The sequence below is a fragment of the Neophocaena asiaeorientalis genome, unplaced genomic scaffold (genome assembly GCF_003031525.2).
Source record: "Neophocaena asiaeorientalis asiaeorientalis breed wild unplaced genomic scaffold, Neophocaena_asiaeorientalis_V1.1 scaffold174, whole genome shotgun sequence".
NCBI classification, from domain to species: domain Eukaryota; kingdom Metazoa; phylum Chordata; class Mammalia; order Artiodactyla; family Phocoenidae; genus Neophocaena; species Neophocaena asiaeorientalis.
Window position 1 is genome coordinate 4,808,868 of NW_020174922.1, and position 24,713 is coordinate 4,833,580.

The 24,713-nt window shown below is 34.3% G+C and overlaps 1 protein-coding gene and 1 non-coding gene across 4 annotated transcripts in view; one reads left to right on the forward strand and one right to left on the reverse strand.

The window, feature by feature from the left end:
- Positions 1 to 24,713, forward strand: part of CNTLN (centlein) — a 323,167-nt gene that overhangs the window by 193,860 nt on the left and 104,594 nt on the right. For all 3 annotated transcript variants that reach the window (XM_024760487.1, XM_024760489.1, XM_024760488.1), the window contains 2 exons: positions 9,808 to 9,908; positions 21,820 to 21,911. In XM_024760487.1, coding sequence (XP_024616255.1) covers positions 9,808 to 9,908; positions 21,820 to 21,911 — 193 coding nt within the window. The remainder of the gene's footprint in view (positions 1 to 9,807; positions 9,909 to 21,819; positions 21,912 to 24,713) is intronic.
- On the reverse strand, positions 3,130 to 3,236 carry LOC112410098 (U6 spliceosomal RNA). Its single transcript, XR_003005329.1, has one exon. It is a non-coding gene; the product is annotated as a U6 spliceosomal RNA (small nuclear RNA).

Genomic DNA, 24,713 nt, shown 5'->3' on the forward strand with positions numbered 1-24,713 from the left:
TTAACTTTTGGAGCTATTACAAATGATATTATAAACTATAGTTTTGGTTTCTGCTTGTACATTGCTAGTGTATAGAAATAATTTACATTTTTACATGCTGACATACCTTGCATTATTGATATGTTACAGCTAAGTCTACTATGTTATTATTTATATTTTCTGTTTGTTTCCTCTGTTTCTCTTGTCCTCCCTTCCTATGTGTTACTTGAACATTTTTTTAGAATTGGTTTTTATTTATCTATAAGGTTTTGGATTATATCTCTTTGAATAATTTTTTTTTTTTTTTTTTTGTTTGTTCTCAGTATTTTACACACATAACTTATTATACTTTATTGGTGTCAACATTTTACCACTTCAGGAATGTAGCAACCTTACTTCTATCTGTGTGCTTTTACCTTCCTCCCTTTATAATATGTTGTCTTAACTTTTGTCTCTAAATACATAGAGAAACCTATTAGTTGATGTTACAATTTTTGCTTCAGCTGTCAAATATTATTTTAAAACTTCAAAAGAAGGGTACCTATTATATATTTTTTCTTTTCCCAAGTTTTCTTCTTTTATCATTTTCTTTCTGTTTGAAGAGCTTCTTTTTAGACCTTCTTTTAAGGTAGGCAACAAATTCTCTAACTTTTCCTTTATCTAAAATGTTTTCACTTCACCTTCATTTGTAAAGGATATTTTCACTGGATAGAGAATTCTAGGTTGGCAGTTTTTTTCTTTGGCATTTGAAGGATGTACCACTTCTTTCTGGCCTCCGTGGTTTCTGATGACAAATACACTGTTATTTGAATCATTGCTCCCTTAAAAGTAATACATCATTCTCTCTAACTGCTTTCAAGAATTTTTCCTGTGTCTTTACTTTTTAAAAGTTTCATTTTGACATGTCTTGGCATGAATTTCTTTGGGTTTACTCTTCTGTGAATTCTCTAAGTTCCTTGAATCTCTAGGTATGTGCCTTTTGTCAAATTTGGGAAATTTTGGTCATTATTTTTTCAAATACTTCTTTTAGCCCCACATTCTATTTCTTCTACTCTGGGACTCAATTGACATAAATGTTAGATCTTTTAGTATTGTCCTACAGGTCCCTGAGGCTTTGTTCATTTTATTTTTCAGACTATTTTATCTCTGTTGTTCAAATTGGGTAATTTTTATTGTTCTATCTTCAAGTTCGCCGATTCTTTCCTCTTTTGTCTATCACCTCTGCTATTTAGCCCATGCAGTGAAGTTATTTTGTTTTGTTTTGTTTTGTTTTTGTGTTATTGTGATACTTAATTCTAAAATTCCCACTTGATTCTTCTTTATTTCTCTTATTTATTTGCTGAGACTTTCTGTTTTTTTCAAGATCATTCATAACCGTTCATTGAAGCATTTTAATCATGGCTACTCTAAAATCCTTATCAAGTAATTCTGACTTGTGTGTTATCTTGGTGGTATCATTTCTTAGTTATGGTTTCTCAATCAAGTTGAGATTTTCTTTGTTCTTGGTATGATAAGTGATTTTCAGTAGTCCCTTGGACATTGGAGTATTATGTTTTGAGACTCTGGATCTTATTTAAATCTTTTACTTAGCAGATCTCTGATGACATCATGCCTGAGGGAGAGGGTCACATTATTACTGCCTGGAAGAGGTGGGAGTCTTAGCTCCTAACTTGACCTCTGCTGACATTACACTGAAGCAGGTGTGAAGGAGTGTCTCATTACCACCTGATGGGCATGGGAGTCCAGGCTTCTCACTTGGCCTTCAGTGTTAGAGAGAGCGAGGCTGTTTTTTTTTGTTTGTTTTTTTTTGTGGTACGCGGGCCTCTCACTGTTGTGGCCTCTCCCATTGCGGAGCACAAGCTCCAGACACACAGGCCCAGCCGCTATGGCTCACGGGTCCAGGTGCTCCACGGCATGTGGGATCCTCCCGGACAGGGTCACGAACCCGTGTCCCCTGCATCGGCAGGCGGACTCTCAACCACTGTGCCACCAGGGAAGCCCAAGGCTGTTTTTTTGTTTTTCTTCCTCTAGTGGTATATGGCTAGAGTAGGGGTGGTTATTGTCAATAAAATTTCTGTCCTGTTAGTCTGTCCCTTTCCTGGTTCTTTGGCTTGAGAGAGCAGACTTTCCCTGAGACATTTTGTTTGTGTCTGTTGGCATTTCTGTGTCATGAGTTTCTCCAGTACTTAGTTTCAGATATTTATGAGCAAAGAAGAAAGCCAGGGAACTTATCACTGTGAGTTGTTCTTCTTGTGCTGTTCCTCTACTCCTAAGGTCCCCATCCTATTCTTCTTCTTTTCTTTGCCTTTCAGAGTCTTCTTGTATTTGTTTTATGTACAGATCTTCCTCAGCTATTGCTGATGTTCTGTCCCAATAAACCCATAATAAGTTTAAAATATCGTAAGTTAAAAATACATTTAATATACCTAACCTACCTGACATCATATCTCAGCCTAGCTTACCTTGAATGTGTCAGAACACTTACATCTGCCTACAGTTGAGCAAAATCATCTCACACAGAGCCTATTTTATAATAAAGGGTTAAATATCTCATATAATTTACTGACTAGTGTACTGCAAGTGGAAAACAAAATGGTTGTATGGGTGCAGAATGGTTGTAAGTTGTAAATGGCTGTTTACTTTCATGATTTCATGGCTAGCTGGGAGCTGCGGCTCTCTGCAGCTGCTGAGCATCATGCAGGAGTATTGCACAGCATATCACTAGCCCAGGAAAAGATCAAAATTCTAAGTACAGTTTTTACTGAGTGCATATTGTTTTTGCACCATTGTGAAGTTGAAAAGTCATTGTCAAACCATTGGAAGTCAGGGACCTCCTGTATTGTGTTCAGGGTTTTTATATTTAATTAATGGAAAGAATAGGGATAAATACGTCTACCCCTGTCAGCAACAAGAAGTTTCAGCTGGTTTTTCTATAGACCAGGCACTCTTATTTTTGTGGCATACAGCAGGATCTAGTTTAATAATACTCAGTCCTGACTGAGTCCTGAGGCTTTAAGGAGTAGGATTTATCCCTATTTATACAGTAATAACTATCTTTAAAATATAAGGCTAGAAAACATTAAAAGAAGATGTCTACTAAAACTACTTTTATTTTTATTTTATTTTTTTTAAACATCTTTATTGGGGTATAAAAATATGGAACGCTTCACGAATTTGCGTGTCATCCTTGCGCAGGGGCCATGCTAATCTTCTCTGTATCGTTCCAATTTTAGTATATGTGCTGCCGAAGCGAGCACTAAAACTACTTTTAAAACAAATTTGAATAGTACTTCTAAGACCAATCTTAAAAATTGAGTTAAATTTTCAAGACCCCGATAAAAAATTCTGTGGCAACTGTAAATCCAATCCATTCGTAAAAGTTGAGTTAACTTTTCAAAATCCTAATAAAAAAAATTGTGTGGCAACTCCAAATCAGGTTTTAAAATATAATTAAAAATGACACTACCACTGACCTATATATTACAGGTGTTTTTACCACTGAGTATGGTCAGAGTTATTTGTTGGGGCTGTGGTTTGGAAATCTGAGGGCTTGAGAAATTTGCATGGAATATAGTTCCTATAATAATTCATTTAGATTTATAAAATACATCTACTTATTATATCATAATGATATCTTAAAAGACTAAGAACTTAGTAATGTATGAACTAATAAATTGGCTGGTTCCTTCGATATTTATCTAACAAATACTCATATCTTCATTTATTTATGCATTCAATATTTAAACAATATAATTTAGAACTAGGCACTAAGCTAGGAACTGAATATGCAATGTTGTACTGAAGAGTACTAATTTCAAACTCTAACGAGGTTTATTCTAGGGGCAGCTGCCGTGTGCTGATGAGGTGAAACCACTCTTTGGTATGCTAGATAGAAAGAGGCAAGGAAAGCTTTCAGAAATGCCTGTAGGCTCATAGCCTTTTCACTTAGTTGAGGATGTTGCCTTACTGACACTAAGTTAGATTTATGAACCAACAAAGTCATATTAACATGCTGCTAAATAAAAACATCAGTACATAAGTATTTGTGTACATTATTTCTGAGTAGTGATATAAAACTATAAAAGGGGCTCACGTGCCACAGGGTATTAAGCTTTTATTATACAGCAAATCCAGCTTGTCTTTGATAGAAACCCTAGAAGTCAAGGGAAGGTGTGCAGACATTCACTGTATGTTTTCTGTATCCTTGGCTAAATAAATCAGGAGCTTGCTGGAGGTGGGGTAGTTTTGGTCTTTTAATACTAATCTGTAGTCTGTATAAAATGCTGCAGCTAGGCACTCTGCTAGACACCGGTACACAAAGAGAAATAGTATGCCACCCTTTTTGTCAGGATCTCACAGCTTAGCAGGGAAAACAAGCAAATTATGATAAGAACTTTTAATAAGGGAATAGTATTGGCATAAAACAGGGAAAATGGCATTATGATTTGTCCATTTGCTCAAACCAGAAACCTACGGGATTATAAATGATTTACTCTTCTATCTGACCTCCTTATAACAGTCCATACCAAATCTTAATGATTCCACATCACAAATATTTCTAACTTCTGTATGGAAATGCAAAATATTTGCAAAGAATTACTGATATTTTTCCTAGTTGATGCTGAGTAGTGAACTTGTCGTTGGAGGTAGTTAGAGTTGGGGGTCAATTATAAAGGAGTTCAGAGTTTGAGATTAAAAACTTGTTTTATAGATATAGGGAATTTTACCCTCTAAATAATAACTAAAGTCTTTATTTCAGTGATCTTTTGATCATTTTTTTTAATGATGAAAAGTAAACAAGCTGTAGATCAATGGCATAACCCAGGATGGAGTACTTTTGTCTCTCTTAGGTTTAATATTAAATATATGTAGGTTGTAATTTCACAGAATATTTTATAAAATTCAATAATAATTTCTTGAGGAGTTAAAATCAAAGTATCATGGTAGGAAATTTCAGCTATTTTTTTCTTCTGCAAAGCAACTCCCTGTCTTCCTAAGCAAGAATATTTTTTTTTCCATATGTAGAAATGAAGATTTTAGGAACTACATTTCTCTAACATGATTTGGAAATAAAATTCCTAGCCAAAAAATGTCTGCTAATCATAACATATTTTGAAAACAAATGTATTTTTGGATAACCATTAACAATGTACAAATTACATATTAGTTTTATTTTAAAGCATACAATTCAGTGGCATTTATTAGTACATTTAACATGCTGTACAGTGGGCTCTTTCCATTTTTTCCTCTTCTTTCTCTTTCCTTCCCTTCCATCTGGCTAAAATATAGAAATGGTTTGTACTTTTGTTTTCTGTATAATCAACCTAAATCATGGAGGATATAATATATTTTTATTGCAGTAAAATATACAAAACGTAAAAATTTACCATTGTAACCGTTTTTTGGTATAGAGTTCAGTGCCATTAAATACACTCACATTGTTGTACTGCCATCACTGCCATCCATCCTCAGAACTTTTTTTATCTTCTCAAATTGTAACTCTGTACCAATTAAATAATAACTCCCCATTCCCCCTTCCCTCAGCACCTCTTTCTTTTTTCTGTCTCTATGAATTTGCCTATTCTAAGTATCTCAGATAAGTGGAGTCATTTTTCTTTTTGTGTCTGGTTTATTTCATTTGTGATAATATCTTTAAGGTTTTCCATGTTGTAGCTGATGTCAGAATTTCTTTTCTTTTTAAGGCTGAGTAATATTACTCTGTATGTATATACCATGTTTTGTTTATCGATTCATCTGCTGATAGATATTTGGGTTTTTTCTACCTTTTGGTAGAATATAGTAATATTTTTGTTGTATTTTCATTGTATTTTGCTGAACAGTTAACAAGATGGTTAGCTAAGAAAAAATATCATTTTGTATTTATTGACAGATATTTCACTGAAGTAAATGGCAAGTATATTTTTGAGTTTTATTTTCTAACTCCAGAGATTAATTTTTGATGTTGATACCTTAAATGTTTTTCATACATATGAGACCATATACATATGGTATTTATTTTTTGAGGTCATATATCTTAGTCCATTTGGTCTACTATAACAAAATAACACAGACTGAGTAGCTTATAAACAACAGAAATTAATTTCTCACAGTTCTGGAGGCTGGAAGTCTGAGACCAGGATGCCAGCATAGGCTGGTGAGGGTCTTCCTCCAGGTTGCAGACTTCTTGTCTTATCCTCACACTATAGAGGGGTGAGGGAACGAACTCTCTGGGCTTTCAGTACTAATCCCATTCATGAGGGCCCCACTCTCATGACCTAAGCACCTCCCCAAAGCCCCACATCCTAGTACCATCATCTTTGGCATATCCTTTAACAGAGCCTTTTTTATCCCTATTCATTAGAATGATCCTTTTGGGTTCTTTGTTGAGTAGCCCTGGTGGTCAACAAGATTCTTCTCTCTAGCTGGTCAGAGTTCAAATGTCTCCCAGTCCATAAGAGCTCTAGGAATAGTTCTGTTTATAGCTCTGGTTGTTCTCTGCTTGCCTTAGTGAGTTTCAACAAAATATTCAGCCACAGACTCAAATGAGTTCTTATGCAGATTTCTGCAGTTCCTTCTCTTTGTAGCTTCCTTCTCTCTGAGTACTGTGCTTTACAAATTCCAAACATTTCAGCTTTCCCAAACTCCAGTCTCTTTTTCTTCAACTCAGTGAAGACCCCCTCTCCCTACACCATGATCTGGCAAGTGCCTCCTGGCCGAAATCTGGACTATCCTTAGGGCTCTCTTTGTTGGTTTCCTTTCTCTCAGGGATCACGGCTCTTTGTAGCCTATTGACCAGCTTCTGAATACAGTCATCTCATATAATTTGTCCAGTAAGAAGTAGATTTTGAATTGCGGTTCCCATACCAAACAGAGTATCAGAAACACCATAATAAATGGGTAATGAATGAGAGTCAGTAAGCAGCCAGTGTCCACCCTGTATGGGGGTGCTTGAGCACTGACTCTTTGGAAGTCAGCCACTTTCCCAACACCCATCAAGATGTGGTTTGTTGGTGCCTGGGTTGACTCAAGAACAAGGTGGTCCCTAATGTTTACAAATGCATCATAGTAAATGTAGGGACTGTGTGAATTCTTCCTAAAAAAAGCCAAACTGTAAGCATGGACTACCTCTAAAGAAGCATGAAGTAACGTTTCTAACAACTGTAGCCCTGTGTTCCACTGGATTAGTGATCTGAGAGCCAAGGAAAACTAAGTTGAGATGAGCTACATCTGCTTTTTCTTTGTGGGACCATCTTGCTACATTATGTTCTATGTTCTTAGCAAAACAAAGCAAAACCCTAATTTAGACTTAATCACTTTGTAGATGGGTATGTATGTGTGCATGTATGTGTACCCTTGCCATCAATCTGTAACCTAAGTTGCAAATGTATAAGATCCCAATTTATAAACTCTTTATATGTGTGTATTTATGTTTATTTGAATAAAAATATAACTATATGTATCAAACTGTAAACATCAATTTTTTTCAAGAAGTAAACTACTTGTTTTGTTTTTTTACTTTATGTACCTTTTTATTTGAATTATTATAAGAATTGTATTTATTATTTTGTTGAGTACATAAAAGTTTAGAACTGTTATATCTTCCTGGTAAATCATTTGTTTGACTATTATGTAATGACCATATTTATCCTTAATATTTTTTTTTCTTAGTGTATATTTTATTTTTCATTGTGATTACATTTTTAATTTCTTTTTTTGTCCTCTTCTGGTTTGTAAATTTTTGATGTGTTTTCCATTCTTTAAATGTTTTTTCTTGAAATTTTAGCATGGATCATTTATTGACTGTCTGAAGTTTGTCAGTCTACCTCTGTTCTCCTTTAACAATACAAAGATCTTAAAATGCTTTAACTCTGATCCTTTCCTTCACCTAACATCATTTTGTTGTTCAGAATTTTAGTTCTACCTTCACTTAGGTATTATGATTGCTTTGCTTAATAAATATTTGCTTACTTCCATGTACACATTTACACGTCTTTCATCATCATTCCCTATTTTGTTTCATACATTGCTTTTGAGTTTGTTTTCTTCCTAAAAATCTATTATTTAATAGTTCTTTCATCTAGGATCTATGAATAGTAAACCATGGAATGTGTAAAACATTACTTATTTTCCATCTGACTTTTCTTGTGATATCAGAAGTCTACTGCCATTCCTGAGTTCTTTGTTAGTTGATTTTTTTCTCAATCTTTTGATTTTAGAGTTGTCTCCTTTTCTTTGGTGTCCTTCAGTATGGTGTCCTTCAGAAGTTTCAGTATGTTTCTAGTGTGAATATAGTTTTATTAATTCTGTTTTCAATTTTTGATACTCTCTTAATCTGTTAATTAATCTTTTTCATCGGTTCTCAACTTTCAGTCATTGTATGTTTTCTCCCCATTTTCTTAATTCTCCCCATTTTCTTAATATTGTTTTCTCCCCATTTTCTTAATTTTCTTAATATTGTTTTCTCCCCATTTTCTTAATTCTCTCTTTGAATTATTTCTACTAGATGCTTTCTGGCCTTCTCATTCCAACACACTTTATATATAGTTACTGTTTCCTTCTGTTTGTTTCTTTGTGTTGTCTTTAATTTTACAAATTTTCATTAGCTTTGTCTGTGTGCTATTTAACCCATCCACTGAGTTTTAAATTTCAATTATTATGTTCCTATTACTACCTTTAGTTGTTTTATTTATTAGCATTTCTAGATATAGTATTTGGTTCTTTTTCTTATTTGTCTTCTCTTGTATCATAAACCCCTGTTCTTTTTAATATATGTTTATCACCTCTTTTTCCTTTTTATCACCATTTTAAAAACTCTAATTTTGTAAGAACTCATTTTGAATTATTCTATTATTTTTTTTCCTTGCTGTACAGTCTCCCATTTTGAATGGGGTGATATTTAGACGGTCATTCATGGCTTTGAGCGTATTCATATTTATTCTTCTCTGCAAACCTGACTTCCTTGAGAATTATTTTCTGTGGTGGTTTTCCTCCTGTCCATTCTCTCAGTTGTAGACACCTCTCTGCAGTGGATGACTGTGTCTGCCTGAACTCTCCAGTGTACATGGCCATAAACCAGTTTTTACATTGCTGTCATTTCTTCAGTTCTCTGCAAATGTATAATGGCTCAATTTTGAAACCAGTAATATAGACATAGGATCCTAATCTCACATGGTTGACTCTGTCTTGCTCTCAGACTAGGGCAAGAAGCCTCTATTTAATGGAACTTCAACCAGATGAGCCCAGATATTCAGGTATTCATTCAGCAAAATTTTGTCTCCCAGCTTTCTGCAGTTAGTCCAGTTTTGTCTCTCAGCCCTGAAGGACCTTGCATATAAACTTTCATCTCCACTTGGGTCTCAAGGTCTGAAGTCTCCATGGGCAGTATTTGATCCAGGTCTCTTGTCATGGTAGCTCAATTCCATTTTACTAGTAAGGGTTTTTTGTCTTTACTTGGCATCTAGAGATTTACTCTCTTGGCTTGCAGTGATATGTATTAACAATTTTATTATTATTTTACATAGCATATCTGTTAGAAAATGATCTGGTAACTCGACAGATGATTTTTTTAATTATACAGTTTATGTTTTACCTATTTAGCATGTCTATTTAGACAAAGTTAAAAATCAGTCGAAACATTTTACCTTCCAGATGCTCATTAAAATTCAATTTTAATTGTTATGATTTGTTAATATTAATATACTCTAGCTTTTATTTTACTACTGTCTAATTCATGTATGTTTAAAATATTTTTGCCACTTTTATATGTTTGCTATATTATTCCTTAACTTACACATTTAAAATAATTGTTTATTGTGTTAATTTTCATAGGATGAATCTTCAAGAAGAATTGGATAAACTTAAGGTACATATGTCTGTTGATAAAGAAACAATACAAGAATTGAATAAATTTATGGCAGAGAGAAGAGAAGGTAATTTTTTGTGAGGATAAATGTTTAATGTAAGCAGTTTAAAATTATCCAGTTCTTTATGTTTTACTTTCATTTTCTTCTAAGACTCTCACCCTGTTCCCCCTCTTTCCACTGCTTTACTCATTCATATCTCATTAACATTTTCACCTTTCATGAGAAAATCAAATAGAACACTTAAAAGTCAGCTTTATAATTTATTAAAATTTTTAAAGAAATATTTGATAAGGAGAAAATATTCATTTTTACTATTCATTGACAAAGTTTTACTAGGTGTGTTTGTCCAAAGTTTTATAGGTAATATAGAGTTATTGATAATATAGAGGTAGTTACTATCAATAATTCATTTATATTTTTATATGACATTACACTTTTCTGGAAGTCATTTAGTTCTCACCTGGAATCACAATCTTAGAGCTAGAAGGAAACTTGGAGATCTGCAAATCTGAAACCTGCCTGACCCCTAGCCTCCTGAGAGTGTTGAGTAAAAGGGGATGTATCTATTTCAATTACAAGATTATTCCTTTGTTAAAATCAAGATTACTATATTTACAATATGACTTCAGTCCATCCTCAGATACCTCATTAAAAAAAGTAAATAAGGTTGATATGATAGAATTTCTTCTTATTTGACCTTGCTACAGCTTAATTGTTACCACTGTGCTTTTTAGGTGTTGACAATTTATACTTAATAATTCAATTAATAATTTATACTTAATAATTTGTATGTAATATTTAAATTTTTATATATCACTCATCTGGAAGTTGTCCCAATTACTTTGTTGTTCCAGTTGCTCTTATTTAGTTTACTAGTGAACTTGTCAAGGCCAGTATTTGAATCCTTCTATTTTACACTATTGATTTATATCATATTTTATGCTACTCTTTCATTGAGTTCTTTTTTTTCCCATAGATCAAGGCAATGATCATTAATGACTACTAAGACCATTGGGTGAAAAGCTGATGGGGCCTTTTTTTTTTATTATTCTTTTTTCTTTTTACCTTTTGTCTCCCTTCACCCATTTCTTTTATCACCTCTGGCCACTACCAATCTGTTCTCTGTATTTCTGAGCTTTTTTCTTTGTTTCTTTGTTTGTTTAGATTCCACATATGAAAGGCATCATATTGTATTTTTTTTCTCTCTCTGACTTATTTCATTTATCATAATGTCTGTGAGGCCCATCCATGTTGTCACAAATGGCAAGATGTCATTATTTTTTATGACTGAATAATATCCATTGTGTATATGTATATACGTATCACAATTTCTTTATCCTATCATCCATCAGTGGACACCTAGGTTATTTCCATATCTTGGCTACTGTAAATAATGCTGCAGTGAACATTGGGGTGCATATATCTTTTCACGTTAGTGTTTTCATTTTCTTTGGATAAATACCCAGAAATTGCTGGATCATATGGTAGTTCTATTTTTATCTTTTTGAGGAACCTCCATATTGTTTTACAAAGTGGATGCACCCATTTACATTCCCACTGATAGTGCACAAGGGTTCTCTTTTCTCTGCATTCTCACCAAGATTTGTTACTTCTTGTCTTTTTGACAACAGCCATTCTAAAAGGTATGAGATGATATCTCAGTGTGGTTTTGATTTGTAGTTCCCTCATGATTAATGATGTTGAGCATCTTTTCACATATCTGTTAGCCATCTGTACAGGCATATCTAGGAGATTCTGCGGAGTTTTTTTCCAGACCACCACAATAAAGCGAATATTGCTATAAAGTGAGTCACGTGATTTTATTGGTTTCCCAGGGCACATAAAAATTATATTTACACTATATCGTAGTTTGTTAAGTGTGCAATAGCATTATGTCTAAAAAATGAATGTACCTACCTTAATTAAAAAATACTTCATTGCTAAAAAATGCTAACCATCATCTGAGTTTTCAGTGGGTCATAGTCTTTTTTGCTGGAGGAGGGTTTGAAATATTAGGAGAATTACCAAAATGTGACACAGAGACACAAAATGACCAAATGCTGTTGGAAATGGCACCAATAGACTTGGTTGACAGAGGGTTGCCACAAACATTCAATTAGTAGAAAAACACAATATCTGCAAAGAACAGTAAAGCAAAGCACAATAAAACAAGTTAGACCTGTATGTCTTCTTTGGGAAAATGTCCATTTAGATCTTCTGCCCACTTTTCAATTGAATTGTTTGTTCTTTTGTTATTGCATTATATGAGTTTTTAAAATACATTTGGATATTGGCCCATTATCAGATATATGATTTGCAAATAGTTTCTCCCATTCAGTAGGTTGCTTTTTTATTTTGTTTATGGTCTCCTTTGCTGTGCAGAAGATGTTTAGTATGATGTAGTCCAACTTATTCATTTTTACTATTGTTGCTTTTGCTTTTGATGTCAGATTCAAAAAATCATCCCCAAGATCTAGGTCAAGGAGCTTACTGCCTCTGTTTTCTTCTGGGAATTTTAGGGTTTCAGATCTTATGTTCAAGCCTTTAATACATTTTGAGTGAATTTTTGTATATGGTATAAGATAGTAGTCCAGTTTCATTCTTTTGCTTGTGGCTGTCCAGTTTTCCCAACAGCATTTAATGAAGAGACTGTCCTTTCCCTATTGTATACTCTTGCCTCCTTTGTTGTAAATTAATTGACCATATAAGCTTGTTTTTATATCTGGGCTCTATTCTGTTCCATTGATGTATGCGCCTATTTTATGCCAGTACCATACTGTTTTAAATATTAGCTTTGTAATATAGTTTGAAATCAGGGCGTACGTGATGCCTCCAACTTTTCTTCTTTCTCACATTGCTTTGACTATTTGGGGTACTTTGTGGTTCCATCAGATTTTAGGGTTATTTGAATTTGTTTTTTCTTTTGAAAAATGCCATTGGAATTTTAATAAGGATTGCATTGAATCTGTAGTTTGCTTTGGGTTGTATAGACATTTTAACAATATTGGTTCTTTCAATCAATGAGCATGAAATATCTTTCCATTTATTTTTGTCTTCTTCAGTTTCTTTCATTAATGTCTTTTAGTTTTCAATACACAGGTCTTTCACCTCCTTGGTTAAATTTATTCCTAGGGATTGTTTTCTTAATTTTTCTCTGATAGTTCATTGTGAGTATAAAGAAATAGAACAGCCTTTTGTATATCGATTTTGTATCCTGCAAATTTACTGAATTTGTTAGTTCTTACAGTTATTAGCAGTTCTGACAGTTTTTGATGGAGTCATTACGGTTTTTCTATATCATGTCATCTGCAAATAGTGACAGTTTTAGTTCTTCCTTTCCAGTTGGATGCCTTTTATTTATTTTTCTTGCTTAAGTGGCTGGCTAGGACTTCCAATACTATGTTGAATAAAAGTGGTGAGAATGGGCATTTTATCTTGTTCCTGATCTTAGAGGAAAAGCTTCTAGCTTTTCACCATTGAGTATGATATTAGCTGTGGGCTTGTCATATATGGCCCTCATTATGTAGCGATAGATTCCCTCTGTACCCAGTTTGTTGAGGGTTTTAACCATGAAAGGATGTTGAATATAATCAAAAGATATTCCTACATCTATTGAGATGATCATATGATTTTTATCCTTCTTTTTGTAATGTGGTGTATCACATTGACTGATTTACAGATGTTAACCCATCCTTGCATCGCTGGAATAAATCCCACTTGATCTTAGTGTATGGTCCTTGTAGTGTATTGTTGAATTTTGTTTACTGATATTTTTTTGAGGACATTATATCTATATTCATCAGGGATATTGGCCTATAATTTTCTTGTGGTGTACTTTTCTGGTGTTGGTATCAGGATAATACTGGCCTTGTGAATTGAGCTTGGAAAAGCTCCCTCCTCTTACATATTTTGGAAGAGTTTGAGAAGAATTGGTATTAATTCTTCTTTAAATATTTGGCAGAATTCATTAATGAAGCCGTCTGGATCTGATTTTTGTTTGCTGGGAGGTTTTTGATTACTGATTCAATCTCCTTATCAGTTATAAATCTATTCAGAGCTGGTTCTTTAAAAAGATAAATAATATTGACAAACCTTTAGCTATACTTACCAAGAAAAAAAGAGAGAGAACTCAAATAAAATTTAAAAAATGAAACAGGAGATGTTACACCTGGTACCACAGAAATACAAAGAATCATAGGAAAATACTTTTAACAAATATATTCCAACAAATTCCACAACCTAGAAGAAATGGATAAATTCCTAGAAACATACCACCTACCAAGACTGAATCATGATGGAATAGAAAATCTGAACAGAACAATTACTGTATGTCTGTCTGTTTCTCCCATTAGGTCTCTTAATATTTGCTTTCTATATTTAGGTGCTCCTATGTTGGGTGTGTGAATATTTACAAATGTTACATCCTCTTGTTGGACTGACCTCTTCATCGTTATATAATACCCATCTTTGTCTCTTCTGACAGTCTTGTCTTAAAGCCTATTTTGCCTGATGTAAGTGTAGCTACTCCAGCTTTCTTCCGGTCTCCATTTGCATGGAATACCTTTTTCAATCCTTTTGTATTCAGTCTGTGTGTGTCTTTAAATCTAAAGTGCATCTTCTGTAGGCAGTATATAGATGGGTCTTGGTTTTTTATTCATCCAGCTACTCTGTGTCTTTTGTTTGAGAATTTAGTGCATTTACAGGTAAAATAATTGTTGACAGGTATATAAATATTGCTTTTTTGTTCATTGTTTACTGGCTGTTTTTGTAGTTCTACCCGCTTCCTTTATTCTTCTCCTACTCTCTTCCTTTTTGTTTTGATGACATTCTTTAGTGGTATAAATATACTTATATTCCTGTCTATCTTTTTTTTTTTTTTTTTTTTTTTTTGGTCCGCCGCCCCCCCACTTTTTTGCCCCCCCCATTTTTTTTTTTTTTTTTTTTTGCGGTACGCTGGCCTCTCACTGTTGTGGCCTCTCCCGTTGCAGAGCACAGGCTCCGGATACGCAGGCTCAGCGGCCATAGCTCACGAGCCTAGCTGCTCCGCAGCATGTGGGATCCTCCCGGACCGGGACATGAACCCGTGTCCCCTGCATCGGCAGGCGGACTCTCAACCACTGCGCCACCAGGGAAGCCCCCTGTCTATCTTTTATGTGTTTTTTATAGGTTTTTACTTTGTGGTTACTAGGAGACTTACATATAACATCTTATAACTGTGACGTAAATTGACAGAAACTTAAGTTTTTAAAAAAATTTTATTTTATATTGGAATATAGTTGATTTATAATGTTGTGTTAGTTTCGGGTGTACAGCAAAGTGATTCAGTTATGCATATACATATATCCATTTTTTTCATATTCTTTTCCCATATAGGTTATTACATAATATTGAGTAGAGTTCCTTGTGCTATAACACTAGGTCCTTGTTGATTATCTCTTTTATATATAATACTGTGTAAATGTTAATCTCAAACTCCTAATTTATCACCCCCCACCTTTTCCCTTTGGTAACCATAAGTTTGTTTTTGAAGTCTGTGACTCTGTTTCTGTTATGTAAATAAGTTCATTAGTATGATTTTTTTTACATTCCACATATAAGTAATATGATATTTGTCCTTCTCTGTCTGACTTACTTTACTTAATATGATAATCTCTAGGTCCATCCATGTTGCTGCAAATGGCATTACTTCATTCTTTTTTATGGCCGAGTAATATTCCACTGTATTTATGTACCACATCTTCTTTGTCCATTCCTCTGTCGATGGACATTTAGGTTGCTTCCATGTCTTGGCTATTGTACATAGACTGCAGTGAACATTGGGGTGCATGTTCTTTTTTTTTCTGGTTTATCCCACTTTAAATAATATTAAGATTAATTAGGAACTTCAGGTGGTTTCAGCCTAATCCCTCTATTATTAAATTCCCAATCAATGTTTCATTTACTGGTTTTAGCATCCATTGGTTATTGTTATCAAAATTCATTATTTCATTTGGGGTTGCAACACAGCAATTTTCTGATTTTAGCATTTTTTGTGCACTTTTTATCTGGAATTCTATGAAGAAGAATATGGATAACTATTTGGTTATCCTGAAATACAGTTTGTACAGGAAAGGCAAGAAAAATCTTGATTACACCTCTTTACCAATTTTCATTTGGTGACCTAGCATCCTTCAAAAGTGATCAATGACTTGGTGGCTTTTGTTAGTGTTAGAAACTCAGAACTTCTGTTGATATATTTAAAGATTTTTTTAATCCATTGAAGGCATTATTCTTTTTGATATTCAGATTGTTTCATCTTAGGTCAGTGGGAGCCTTCATAGTATATTTTGTTTTGTGTATTTTTATTTATTCTGGATTATTCTTTTTGTAAAGTTTTTATTGGAGTATAGTTGATTTACAATGTTGTGTTTCAAGTGTACAGCAAAGTGAATCATTTATACATATACATATATCCACTCTGTTTTAGATTCTTTTCCAATATAGGCCATTACAGCATATTGAGTAGAGTTCCCTGTGCTATACAGTAGGTCCTTACTAGTTATCTATTTCATATATAGTAGCGTGTATATGTCAATTCCAATCTCCCAATTTATCCTTCCCCCACCTTTCCCCCCAGAACCATAAGATTGTTTTCTACATATGTGACTCTGTTTCTGTTTTGTAAAGAAGTCCATTTGTGTCTTTTTTTTTAGATTCCACATATAAGTGATATATTATTTGTCTTTCTCTGTCTGACTTACTTCATAAAGTATGACAGTCTCTAGGTCCACCAATGTTGCTGCAAATGACGTTATTTCGTTCTTTTTATGGCTGAGTAATATTCCGTTGTATATATGTACCACATCTTCTTTATTCACTCGTCTGTTGATGGACATTTAGGTTGCTTCTGTGTCCTGGCTATTGTTAATAGTGCTGCAGTGAACATTGGGCTGCATGTATCTTTTCAAATTATGGTTTTCTCTGGATATATGCTCAGGAGTGGGATTGCTGGATCATATAGCAGTTCTACTTTTGGTTTTTTAAGGAAACTCCATACTGTTCTCCATAGTGGTTGTACCAATTTGCATTTCCACCAACAGTGTCGGAGGGTTCCCTTTTCTCCACACCCTCTCCAGCACTTATTGTTTGTAGACTTTTTGATGATGGCCATTCTGACCAGTGTGAGGTGATACCTCATTGTAGTTTTGATTTGAATTTCTCTAATAATTAGTGATGTTGAGCATCTTTTCATGTGCTTTTTTGGCCATGTGTATGTTTTCTTTGGAGAAGTGTCTATTTAGGTCTTCTGCCCATTTTTGGATTGGGTTGTTTTTTTGATATTGAGTTGCATGATCTGTTTTTATATTTTAGAGATTAATCCCTTGTTGGTCGCTTCATTTGCAAATATTTTCTCCCATTCTGTGGGTTGTCTTTTCATTTTGTTTATGGTTTCCTTTGCTGTGAAAAAGCTTTTAGGTTTAATTATGTCCCATTTGTTTATTTCTGGTTTTATTTTCATTACTCTAGGAGGTAGATCTGAAAAGATATTGCTGTGATTTATGTAACAGTGTGTTCTGCCTATGTTTTCCTCAAAGAGTTTTAAGTATTCAGTCTTAAATTTAAGTCTTTTATCCATTTTGAGTTTATTTTTGTGTATTATGATGTTAGAGAATGTCCTAATTTCATTCTTTTACATGTAGCGGTACAGTTTTCCCAGCACCACTTAGTGAAGAGACTGTTTTTTCTCCATTGTATATTCTTGCCTCCTTTGTTGTAGATTACTTGACCATAGGTGCATGGGTTTATTTCTGGGCTTTCTGTCTGGTTCCATTGATCTATGTTTCTGTTTTTGTGGCAGTACCATACTATTTAGATGGCTGTAGCTTTGTAGTATAGTCTGAGGTCAGGGAGCTTGATTCCTCTAGCTGTTTTTCTTTCTCAGGATGGCTTTGGCTATCTGGGGTCTTTTGTGTTTCCATACAAATTTAAAATATTTTGTTCTAGTTCTGTGAAAAGTGCCATTGATAATTTGATAGGGATGGCATTGAATCTATAGATTGCCTTGGGTAGTATAGTCATTTTGATGATGTTGATTGTTCCAATCCAAGAACATGGTATATCTTTACATCTGTTTGTGTCATCTTTGATTTATTTCATCAGTGTTTTATAGTTTTCTGAGTACAAGTCTTTTGCCTTCTTAGGTAATTTTATTCCTGGGTATTTTATTCTTTTTGATGTGACGATAAAAGGGATTGTTTCCTTAATTCTTCTCTCTGATCTTTCATTATTAGTGTATAGAAATGCAGGAGATTTCTGTGTATTAATTTTGCACCCTGCAACTTTTGTTGGTGTCTCTAACAACATTTTTATATCCAGCTTGTGTTAAGTAGAAGTGAAATATAAAGGAAAATAGATTTATGGGGAACCTTGTGCAAAGAGGCTTGTTATAAATAACAGAAGATAATCCTCTCACCTCTATCACTTATGAAATTCCAAGGACTTTAGAAGCTTTGTGTGGGGAGCCAGGGAAAAAGACCAAATATATATTTCTTACTGTATGTTATGGCAAGTACCCTCTAAAGTAATATATTCACTTTTCCTAAAAGTGAAGAAAAAATAGTAATATTGATGCCAAAAACTCGGCCTCTGTGCCCTGGTGCCCAATTGAATCTCAGAGACAGAGTTTTGGGTGAAGTAGGAAAGAATAGCTCTATTGCTTTGCCAGGCAAAGGGGGACACAGTGGGCTCCTGCCCTTGAAAACTCTGTGTCCCAACCTGGGAGGATTTGGTGAGGAGTTTTACAGCAATAGTTCAGGGGTGAGTTTGCCGATAAGATCAGGGTGTGTGCAGGGCCTGCACTCTTTTAATCTGGTCTCAGGCCATCTCTTGATGAGCTTCTATGGTTCCTTTAATCTGGCCTCAGCTGGTCTTCTCTGGAAGGAAGAATGCTAACATCTTCCGTTTGTTGGGGATTTTAGTTCTGTAAAGAGCTCAAAGGTACTGTTGTGTGTATCCCTTGAGGTGAAACCAGGACCTGCCCCAAGGCTGCACTATTGTTTCTTGGCTGCTCCTGCCTTGTCTCTGCAGCCCCTCCCTTCCATGATTAGCAACTGTTTGAATCTGCCCTTTGGGACTCAGGGAAGGTCATGGAGGCTGGAGTCTATTCTCTACAAACAAGAAATGGTGGACAGAAAGGCTTCCATGCCCAGGAGCCCCACAGGGTCCTGCTTGGTAGGGGGGGGACACAGAAAGGCTTTCATACCCAGGAGCCTCCACAGGGTCCTGCTCGGTTTCAGTATTTTTTAGGAAATTGCCAATACACAAGATACCTATTCTTCTTTCTTTATATCCCAAGTTGATACAATCACAAACAGACCTTTAAGATACTGTAGGAAGCATCATATTAAGATGAGTAAAAATATAATTGTAGGGGAGGAATAAGAATTTTCCTTCTACCCTTTTTAGCTGAAACCCCTATAATAAAAGACAGATTAGCAAGAGGAAACCAGAAATTTATTAATGTTTATACCTCATGGTATACACGTGGAAGAAACCCAGGGAAGAGTGAGTACTCAAAGAGGTGGCTTTAGAATTCAGGATTACATACTGTCTTAATAGGGAGAGAGGAGGAGGGATGTAGGCCTCTTAGGGGAGAGTAAATGATTTTAGAAAAGATGAATGGGCCCATAGAAGACTAGCTGAGAGGAATGATAGTTTGTAGTAAAGCTTGTCTGGGTATAGTGTGGACTTCTAGTTTCCTCTCCTGTGATAAGAGTTAATCTTCTCTGGTTGATGAAACTTTAGGGGAGTGGGTAATAACATTCAAGTTCCTTCTGGAGGGTCTTCTGGCAGATAAGGGGAGTTCAGAGAAAGCCTCTACCTGCATTTGCAGCTTTTGAAGTTCCTACTGCTGAAAATAATCAATATACCAAAGTGGCATATATTAGGCTGGCATATTCTGCAATCCCTTATAATGATAACAGATTTTTAATATTAATTTGTTAAAATAGCTAAAAGAGAATCTAAAAGAAGGAGAAAAAGTTGCAGAAGAACTTACATTAATTTATAATGTAATCCAGGAGAATTAAGGGGACCAAAAAAACATAGGCGATAGAGAAAAATGTTTAAACAACTATGAGTAAGCAAAGTTAAAAGTTAAAAAGAAAAAGTGGGGAGAGAAGAAACTCCTGAGAAAGAATATAAATCAGAACAAATTTGTATAGTGGTAAAAATAAAAGTAAAGCATTTAAATCCACAGTTTTTAAAATAAATTTCCAGTAAGGAGAAGCATATTCTCACACATCCACCAAAGGACAAAAATAGAACTGTATATTTCTAACTAGTTCCTCTTGGTTCACTTCCCAAATCCTGAGATCCTTGAAGGGGAAGGGAATCAAGGGGCAGAGAGTTGGGTCTTTGTTCCTCTCCATGGCCTGGGCCTAGCTGCCATGTATTCCTTGTAAAACCTGTGAAGGTGAGAAACAAAGTTCTCAACAGAAAACCACAAGTGAACATGGTCTTCCAGTCCACCAGGGAATCTTGCACACACCTAGGAGCACAAAAGCAGCAATCAAATTCATTTTTAAATCAGTCTTCAACATTTATATTGTTGGAATTATTTAGCTACTTTTAACACTCTACAGTCTTTGAATATAGAACTATTTTCTTATTTTTAAGTGTAAATATTTTACTTAGAACTATAGCAGATATTTAAATGACTAGAACAGATGAATTGTATTTGCATATTATTTCTGTATTGCTGAAAGAGTTTTGTAAATGAATTCAGCACCATGGTGTTAAGGGACTAGACAAAGAAACTCGGGAACCAACAGATTATCATCAAGATAAAGGTACATATTCCCCGGGCGGCAAATTCTACCTATTCTAGCTTTTATTATCCTTAGGATAGTGTTCTATTTATTTCAGGAGTACAGAAGTTTTAATTGGATATGTCATGTTTCAAAGACAAAAGAAATGCCTAATTCACTCTAACAAACTTGTTAGTCACTGTTTATACCAAGAGGATTTCTACTCTACAGAGAGTAATATTGTTTTCTTTTTTCTTTGTTGATAAATCAAAGTTTCATACTGACCTACAGCAGCCAAGCATACTTTAAAGCAAAATCATCTCAGACTAACACAGATATGTATCCTTTTAGCTTTATGCATTCTTTTTGCCCCCTTTTTGATTCTTTGAGAAATGTGTATTTCAAAAATAATTCAGTAAGAAAATGTTAAATTTGTCACCATAATTTATCTTCTAAGAAAAAGATATTTATAAGTTTTAATGTATTTCAATTCTAATAATATTAACTGAAGTTTTATGATTTTTTTCCTTTAATGTTGTTATGTTGCTTATACAGTTTTGCTGTTCGAAGGGGTTTTATTAGTCAAATGCCTGGGTAGTGTAGGAATGATTTGTAGGAACAACTTTACCCATTACCTGGATTTCTATTTGTTATAAAGTCACTTTTTCCGGAAATGTGATTTTTATGCTTTACTCTGCCCAGTGCATGATCTTTTACTTTAAAGAAAGGTGGTGGTAGGAGGTGTTACAGTTTCAGTCTACCCTAATTCTGTTACTGTTTGCTTTGTTCAGCAATCACTCTGATCCTCCTGGCAGGGAACAAGATCCAGAGAACAAAACTAGTAGTGACTGTGTAGATAAAAAGGCAGTGAATTCTGCTTTTAAGGCAAAGGGGAATGGTCTACAAAAGAATGAAAATGGGAATAAAAATACAGCATTGTTAACCTGCAGATCTGTTATACCTTTGAAAATCTTACGCTGCAAAAAAAGAAAGGGACACTATAAAGATACATAATTGTGAGACTGAAAATCTTGAAAAAGGTCACCCTTCAGTTACTGGCCAAATAGTTGACAATAAAATAGACTACGTTATTCATAGTTGAGAAACCATACACCCCTTTTTCTTAAAATGACAGAACAGTGTTTCAGGAGCATATGAGGTACCATAATATATTATTTATTCTCTGACAGAAGAACTCTTTAGATACGGTGAAGATGATGGGGTCAAGAAGAGTACTCCAGAGAAGAATTGGAAAGAAATGTCAGAGCAGACATTGCAGAAGGTAGTCTAATCTTTACGATATTGAACTGAGCAAGTTAAATCTGAATTTTAACATAAAGGATTATATTTTAAAATGAGGCCTCATGAACTTAAAGCTTGTGTGAATCCTTAATTTAAATTCAAAATCATTGGCTTACAAAAAATGGGGTTAAAAAAATCAATGTTAGTGAAGTAAATGTGGAAACACTCATGCTTGTGTTGACATAGGTTTAAAATATTTTCAAAGATAAAAAGAATGATAACAATAGAAAGTATAAAAATTTACCCTCTATGTGTTTATTAGGTATAACTTAAGTATTTTACTTTCTCTGTTACATTTCAAAACGCATACAGATGTACAATATTTGAACTAAAAAAAAAGCATAGTTTTAGCTTTATGCAGTAAAATGGTAATATGTTTATAATTTTAATTTTAAACTTGAAAATTATACATGTCTCATCTCATTTTAGATAAAAATTTATGCCCATATGATTTGGTATAGCTCTCCCTGTTTTAATAGAACCACTCTGTATAAACCCTATACTCACTTTACAACATGGCTGTCTTTAATAGTAAAATGTTGTTTAAAAATCTTAACATTTATCTTTACAACTTTGTACTTAATTTACATTTTTGTATATAAATAACATTGTCATCAATTTCAGTTAAGTGGGCTTGGTTTTATTTTAATACTTTTTGTTATTGTTATAAAGGAAATATTCTTAGAAAAAGCTGGAAGTTTACAGATATATAGACAAAAATATTAATGTAGCTACTTACATTTTGTATGTCTGTGAATTGATTCGTAGGAGATCTAGTGATATACAGCAGATAATATGATTCCTTATACTCCTAACACTTGCCATATGCTCAGGTAACACAGGCCGTCATCTCATTATTACTGAATGACACATATCAGTTTCATATTATAACATAAAGAACAAGAAATGCTCATGTTCATTTATCTTAAGATAAAATAAGTAATTGAAATAATGTATGTACTGCCAGCTAGAACGTGATACAGTTTATAACAATTTATCTTTTTTGTTTCAGAACAATATTCTTTTTTGCCAGGTTTTGTATAATTTTTATTTCTGTGGGTATATTGTACTACACTACTACTTACTATGTTAGGGTTGAAACCTAGAGAAGTTTATTATTTCATTCCAACTGCCATAAATGATGTGGAGGAGGAAAGGAATTTTTCCTCTATTCTTTTAGGTTCTCAGATGAGATATCCCCGGTAATAAAAAGACAGATTAACAGGAAAAAACAAACAGAAGTTTAACAACAGGCATACCTCCTGTATACATAGGAGATGCCCAGGAAAACTGAAGTAACACCCTGAAATGGTCCAAGCCGTCACCTTATACACCTTCCTCAGCTAAAGACAAGAAAAGATGTCGGGGCTGGGCAGTCAGTTACTACTCAGTTTTCAGAGCCTCTCCTTGTGTCTGCCGTTTCTTAAAAACAACCAGCTCAAGATAAGACATATGTCAAAGAGACATTTTGGGGTGGCAAAATTCTGCTCCCCTTCATTGACTACTACCATAGTAGATCCAGAAAGCCATTTTAAGTCTTAAAAGCCAACAGAAATTGTTTTCATTGGACCATGTGTCAAATTAGTGTACTAATTTGTCACTGTTTTTTTAAATATTAACCTAATGCAATTGTATGAGTCATGATTTAACCCCTTTATTTGAGTTCCCTTATTTTAGAAGGATATATATGAAATTCATTCAAAATGGGTTTAAAAGACAGTAAAAACATGAAAACAATATTTGTATAATACATAGTAGAAATGAAACATATAAGTAGATCCTTTTTAAAATAATGTCTTAACATTTCACTCTGTTAAGGGATAAGTTGTGTCCCCCACCCAAATTCTTACGTCAAAGTCCTAATCCCCTGTATCTCAGAATGTGACTATATTTGAAGATGGAGGTCTTTAAAAATTTAATTAAGTTAAAATGAGGTTATTAGGGTTGAAGCCACCCAGTCCGTGTACTTTGTTATGGCAGCTCTAACAAAGTAATACACAAACTTTAAAAAGTCAGGTGCTTTATTTCAGTTTTGAAAGGAGCCATCTTTTTGGTAAATTAAATGCTCAGTGCTGGACTTGAGATGATCTAATACCACACAAACCAAATGCCTTTAACACTTCCTCAGACTTTCATTTTCAAATATATATTGAAATTTTCCTTTCTGTTTTTGGAGAGGTGAAATCAGTTTGACAATTTTTTGAGAGTATACCTTGAATAACACTTTAATATGTGCTATGGACTTTCCCTTATCAAATTCTTTAGAAGTAGTATCTCTCTTGTCCTCCATTTTAAACTTAAATGCAAATAATTTTGACCAGTTCTTATGTTTAAACATAGATTCACATTAGGCAGTTAACAGACTTTAAATATTTTAAACATAACAGACCTTAAAAAGGTACTTTTCCACTGGTATCTAAAATTTTCATGAGTTGTACCCAATCTTAAGATAAAAAAATAATGCCAATTTCCAAAACTGAAATCTCAAATTTAAGATGTTTGTTACATTTCTTCATTATGTTATATTTTAATCAAAAGTATAAAGTTGAGGGGCTTGCCTCGTGGTGCAGTGGTTGGGAGTCCGCCTGCCGATTCAGGGGCCGCGGGTTCGTGCCCCGGTCCGGGAGGATCCCGCATGCCGCGAAGTGGCTGGGCCCGTGAGCCGTGGCCACTGAGCCTGCGCTCCCGGAGCCTGTTCTCCGCAATGGAAGAGGCCACAACAGTGAGAGGCCTGTGTACCGCAAAAAAAAAAAAAAAAAAAAGAGAAAAGTTAAATTAAAAG